This window comes from Fulmarus glacialis, unplaced genomic scaffold (genome assembly GCF_000690835.1).
Source record: "Fulmarus glacialis isolate BGI_N327 unplaced genomic scaffold, ASM69083v1 scaffold4017, whole genome shotgun sequence".
Classification (NCBI taxonomy): Eukaryota; Metazoa; Chordata; class Aves; order Procellariiformes; family Procellariidae; genus Fulmarus; species Fulmarus glacialis.
In genome coordinates this window covers 1,785-7,832 of record NW_009223653.1, presented here as the reverse complement: position 1 = coordinate 7,832, position 6,048 = coordinate 1,785, and the positions used below count along the sequence as shown (strand labels likewise).

At 37.1% G+C, this 6,048-nt stretch overlaps 1 protein-coding gene across 1 annotated transcript; it reads right to left on the bottom strand.

Annotated features, from left to right (window-relative positions):
- Window positions 1–1,425: 1,425 nt before the first annotated feature.
- On the bottom strand, window positions 1,426–5,838 carry KBTBD8 (kelch repeat and BTB (POZ) domain containing 8). Its single transcript, XM_009581860.1, has 3 exons — window positions 5,633–5,838; window positions 3,873–4,987; window positions 1,426–1,889 (listed from the first exon to the last, which is right to left on the bottom strand). The coding sequence occupies exons 1-3, from the start codon at window positions 5,779–5,781 to the stop codon at window positions 1,426–1,428; spliced, it is 1,728 nt and encodes a 575-aa protein (XP_009580155.1). The 5' UTR covers window positions 5,782–5,838.
- Between the last annotated feature and the right edge of the window lie 210 nt (window positions 5,839–6,048).

The following is a 6,048-nucleotide window of genomic DNA, read 5'->3' as shown; positions in this document are numbered from 1 at the left end:
ACTAATGAAGTAGAGGCTGAACTTTGAACTTATTTACTTCTTAAAAATAAGCTAAATGTTAAATACATAGAGAAAAGTGTTGCAATATATTGGATCCCTATTCTATATTTGCATCTAAGATTATTTAAGCCATGGACACGTATTGTCAATTTTGCTTTAATACACTGGATAATGAAGACAGCTCAGTAGTGCAAATTTTCACATTTTAGATCAGAATGAAATAGAAGGTATTTGAGGGCTTGATTGCAGGGAGAAAAGAAAAACAACTTGTAAAGTTAAGTCACACTTTTTCAAATTACTGGAGCACATGCCAACTCTGCACATCGCACTGTACTTTAGTGGAGAAGAATGAACACTCCACACAAAAAGAAAAAAAAAAAAATCATCAATATTATTAAGGCCATATCCTGTCACCATTCTGTGCAAGAACACCACTGCAGTAAAAATGTTATGTTAAAAAAGACAATATGATGACAGGACAGGGCCTGAAGACAGACACACACTCCATGAAAAATAACAGACTGTCTTAAACAGTAGCATAAGGCTAGCCCATTTCAGACAAACAAGTATTAAAAACGTACTAGCACCATCAACTTTTGGGTTAAAGCCCTTTATGGGATGAAAAAAAGGTTTTAAGCAGTGTTAAAAAAAAATGTTTTTACAGCACTACATCTACGTGGCAGAAAATAGATGTTGGGATTTTTCCCCCCCTATCATTAAGCTCAATTTTAACAAAAATCCACAGATAGGAAGTGGTACAGTAATCTGAACAGGCCTCTGTCCAGGGCAAAGGTACTCCATGTTCCAATTCTGATTTGAGTTTTTCTCCCAAATTGTAGTGCACAAACAACGTCACAAACATCTTAACAGACTTCAAAAACAGTACAAAAAAAAAAGATCATTATGAATCAGGATCTACCATTCCTCTATGTACTTTCAATCTAAAATAAAAAAAAAAACCCACCACAACATAGTGATATTGCCTCAAATTTACCCGTATTTAAAAAAAAAAAGAGAAAAAAAGAAAAGTCACTTCAAAACATCTTGGACATCCTTAGCTATTAATGCTAGATTTTCTTTCACTGTAGTGCATAGTTATCCTGGCTCTTCCACTTAATTTGCACTTACCACAAAAACATGCCCCTAGTATGACATGATTAAGTGTTTACCAGAAAAAAAATGCTGATAATTGCACTTTGTAACCTCCTTCTCATTTCCCAGGAAAACATCAGTAAATATGAAACTGAACCAGTATTTCCCTCCCCAGACTGCAACCTTTAAAGAGCACCCATCCCATATACAAAAAAACCGCCTGTTTCAGCTTACAATAAATACTGACAGAATGTCTTTGTTTTCTTTTAAGACATGTTTTCTCTAGCATCAGATTACCACTGAAATCACTAAGGCCTGTTACTGAAAAAAAATTTAAATAACTTTCTGAAGACACTGTGGATACAATTTAGCAACAACACATTCAAAATGCCGGCCTAAATCCCAGAGCCTATCTGGAGTCTCATATACTTTTTGCCATTGGTCAGTAACCTCATCATACTGGTAGAGTGAATTCTTCCTGCTGGTTCTGAAAACATGTTCTTCAACAGTGACTTGAGTAGCTCTGACAAACAGATGGAGTTTATTTTTGAGGAGTACAAGTTTTATATACGGATTAATGGACTGATCACATGGAAAGTCTTTTTTTCGAGTCCACTTATTTTGTTCAATGTCATAGGCCTCTACGGTAAACATACGTTGATGGTTTCCACAGGTTCCAGCTATGTAGTAGATGGAGTCATTGTATACAGTTGCCAAGCCTTGGATCCTAGGCACAGTCATTGGGGTCAAAAATCCCCAGTAATCCTTCTGAGGATCATAGCAGAGAAAAAATTCCCCTGAAAAGAGAGAGGAAAAATAAAACATAACTTATGCTTCATTTCCAGAACAGCAATTCTGCAGCTACTAAGCTGTCAGGTATGTTCCTCCACAGACAGAAACGGTCTACCAATTTTTAAAAGCCTTGATCCCATAACAAAAAACCTAGCACCATCGCCTGCTTTCTTCCAAGTGCATTACAAAAATATTAATAGCATGAGTAAAAACCACTTTGAGTTTCTATTCCAGCTGAAGAGGGAATTTGAAACATATCAGAAATACAATGTTTTACACAGTTCCTAGCTATCCTTTACTACTTCTAAACCATGCTTAATAATTTGGGACAAAACCTTTCAAGATTCCATTCTTGAAATATCTGAAGTATTTGTTTCGTTCTTTAACATCTTCACAACGTGTCATCTACAGACTGTGGAGTCTCAGAAAAGAGTCTTGAAAGTTGTTAAATCTGAGCAAATAATTGTGTCTTGTACTACACACAGATTTTGAAGCTACTTGTATCAGGTGGCTGGGTTACACATTTAGGTTGATTTGCTTAAAAGGATGCCAGGTGAATACTTGCATGAAGCTACCGATTCATTGTTAGTTTTGCGATTAGACTATAAAACACCTCTTCTGTTGACTGTACAGAGTAATGGCTACAGACTGTAGATAATGGCAGTTCAGATGACTGAAAGCTCATGCTCTGCAAACTTGATGAAAAGAATATGGATAAAGACCACCTTGTCTTTTGTACGGCCCGGGGGAAGAAAGGCCTAACATTTGCCAAATATTAGCATAATTCAAATTATATAAACTCATAATTCAAATTATACAAAATGGCTATTTTAGGAATTTTAACCAAGCTGCTATGTAACCAAGCACCTCAAGTATAACAAAGAATACAGCAATAATACAGTTAAACGGGTGGAACATAGCTTAAAAGATTGTGTCTTACAGATAATACATTTTTTGATTATTCACTTTTGTTCCACAGTGTAATCTCCTATGACTGACACTTGTGTTCCGTTGGCATTTTAACACTCTCATCAATCCTTATTGACTACTTCAAACTTTTGAGCTTTCTCTAGAAAAATTATTGGAAGTTAACTTTTTTATACTACTTCAGTGAAACTCTATCAAGGTTTTATCTACCACACTCAAATAGAAAAGTTGCCTATTTTCCGTAACACAAATCTTTATAATTTGCTGGTTAGCACAGTGAAGTAGCTTGCTTATTTATGTGAGCATTGAGTTGTCATTTAAACCACTGAAGCACAGAATTAGTGCAGCTATAATTTGTAAACAAGATGCGCTCTTATTCTACAGCTTATAATAATATCCACTTTTTAGCAGTTCTAAGAAACATTTAAAGGATGAACAAATACTCTACCAAGTTAAATATTCTTCAGCATTCCTTTTTAACCATCTAAAGCAGATGTCTAACCCAATAGAAGAGACAGATTGAGAGAACTCGCTAGTGTAACAGAATTAAAGCCACAACCAGAGTCAAACCTGATATAGAAACAACGGAAGAAGAAAACTCTCTGCAAATCATGCGGAAGCCCACCAACCTTACTGAATGGCAGGGATGCAAAATCAAGAAAACAAAGTCAAGAAATCAAGTTGACTTTTTCCAGTAAATAACAATGACCTTACAGTATTCTCTATCCTGTTTCTTTGCTGTGGTCCAGCTTTGTATGGAGAGTGACCCAAAGAGGGAGCTGGTATGGATGACTTAGAACACCACCAAAACTGCCATTTGTGCAATAACTCAATACTACAACTTAGTGACACATTCCCAGGGCATGAGAACTCAAGCAGCAACCTCACTCTTCCTCGCCCACTGCTCTCCCTAGCTCTCCTCCCATCCCGTGGTCCCAGGGGCACTCTATAGATGTCCAGGAAACTTGGGTTTTCTAAGGTGCTCAAGAGAGCGCAGACAGTTGGATTGAACAACCCCCACTTCCAATAAAAAAACCACACAGTCAGTCAAACCACCTTACCCTGTAAAACATAGATGTTATCCTTATATTCCACAGCACTATGAAACTCCATTGCTACCGGCATTGGACAGACAGCTGTCCAAGAGTTCTCTCGGCTGTCATAACACTCCACAGACTTGAGTGAGTTTCGCCCATCTCCTTCATAAACGCGACCACCTATTGCATACAGTTTACCACAGCAATGAACCAACTTGCAGCCTATTCTGGCTCGCAACAAAGGAGCCTTCGGAATCCACCTATTGCCAGAGTGATCATACATCCAAAAATCACTCTCTGCTCTGTGGTCAATGGAGACCTCGCTGCTGCTTGGTCTGTAACCACCCGCAATATAAATATCATTATCAGGAGATACAAGAATTCCAACCTCCCTTAAGTCATTTGGTGGCTTGCATAGTTTAAACACTCTCCCTGTGACCGAATCTAAACAAGGCACTGTTTGCTTCTTTCCTGAGTGTTTGTGGGCAGCATCAAAGCATATGATCATTTCAGAAGCGGTCATTCCAAGCCGTTGCGTATAGCCATTGGCACTATGTTGTCCCTTTTGTACACAGCTTTTGGCCATAGCCTGTGCAAACATGGGAGGGATTTTCTCTAAAAATGTCTCTTCCAACAGAGGCATACGGATGCATTTGGCAAATATTTCCGGAAGGTGCACTTCTCTCTTATTTTGTTCATGCTCAAACCACCTTATAATGCTGTCATAAACATGTTCTTCTTTGTCTACATTTAAATCATCACTGTCGAGTATACTTATCAGTTGGTCTTTTCTCAACTGAAGAAATTCTTGCTCTTTGGTGACACTCAGAAACTTTTTACGAATGTAGTCTTGTGATCTGTCTTTGAGTTCCTGATGACCATAGTGATCAGCAAAAATAAACACCCCAATGGAGTTCTGTGGGTCCAAATGACTGATCATATATTTAGCACACTGGTCTTGTATAGAAGGGATCTGGAAGATGCTAGCTGCAGTGAACAAAGCTTGAACGTTGGCCTCTGTCAGCATTACTCTGGAGGTATATGCATAGTTCAATACTAAATGCATTGACTCTGCTTCAACACCAACTATACGAACTTCTTTCTGGGTACTCTCTGTAAGGCCGCTAGTGAACATAGATCTACAAAAGAAAAATATTTAGCAGTTTATTTGTAATTACCTTCTAACTACAGACATAAGAAATGAAATTATATTGTACAGCTAATCCCAATGTGTTTGACCTTATATCAGCACAAATACATTTATCACTGATGTTACACTGTCCTGTTTGGGTACCTAAATTCAGGATCAGTTCTAGACTTAATGAAACAAAAGTGGCAAGCTGGAATTTCTTGCTTAATTATCTCACTACCCCCACATTAAAATTCACTCAGTTTACAAGCAAAGCTCTTGACATATCCAAGTCTTTGCACTCAACTTTCAACGTGTTATTTCATATGCATATTCTAGCATTTTAGAATATATAACTTTAAAGGGAAACAAGCAGTTTAACTATGCTGTTACTGTATCCACGATACCCTAAATACTGGAGCCATTTTTGTTTCTTTTTTTTTTTTAAAATCATGTGACATTTTCTCTAATGAAACTCTCCTTGATCAACAGACACTGATAATTCATTGACATTAAGAGAACAATAATCTTTACTTACTGTTATCGATAGTTACATGGAATATTAGTATAGGTGTGATTTTTTTCTAATTTTCATTTAATGAAAATAAGTTATAATTCTGCTTTTGATCACCACTAGAACAATGGACTATTGTACCTGAAATAAGGACTGATTGCAGCAAGAACATTCCTATGACAGGAGAATGTCTTCCCATGATCCACTTCCACTACAATATCTGTCAGTTGTCCTTCATCATACATGGTTTTAAGCTGTTGAAGAATACTACAAGCATGGAAGGGGTCCATTCCACTGCTGACTGTGTTTGAAGAAGGAATTCCGTTCAGTGTTTGTGAAAACTTACTTGGTTCTACAAAGCAAAATTGAAACTGTTTAACAAAAAACAAACAAAAAACCAACCCCCACACCCCCCAAAAAAACCCCATGCATGAACAAGAATTAGCACAAATTAATATTTCATACTTCCTCACTGTCGCCATCCATTACCAGCAAGTCTAAAATTTTCAAGGGTGAGTAAATATATAAAGATACCTCAATTATTTTTTTTCCTTTTC

Excerpts from the sequence above, each read along its gene's own strand:
- KBTBD8 (XM_009581860.1), bottom strand. The coding sequence starts at position 5,781 with ATGGACCCCTTCCATGCTTGTAGTATTCTTCAACAGCTTAAAACCATG. Across the intron at positions 4,988-5,632 it reads GCAATCAGTCCTTATTTCAG|ATCTATGTTCACTAGCGGCC; the intron begins GTACAATAGTCC and ends TTTCTTTTGTAG. Across the intron at positions 1,890-3,872 it reads TAACATCTATGTTTTACAGG|GGGAATTTTTTCTCTGCTAT; the intron begins GTAAGGTGGTTT and ends CTCTCTTTTCAG.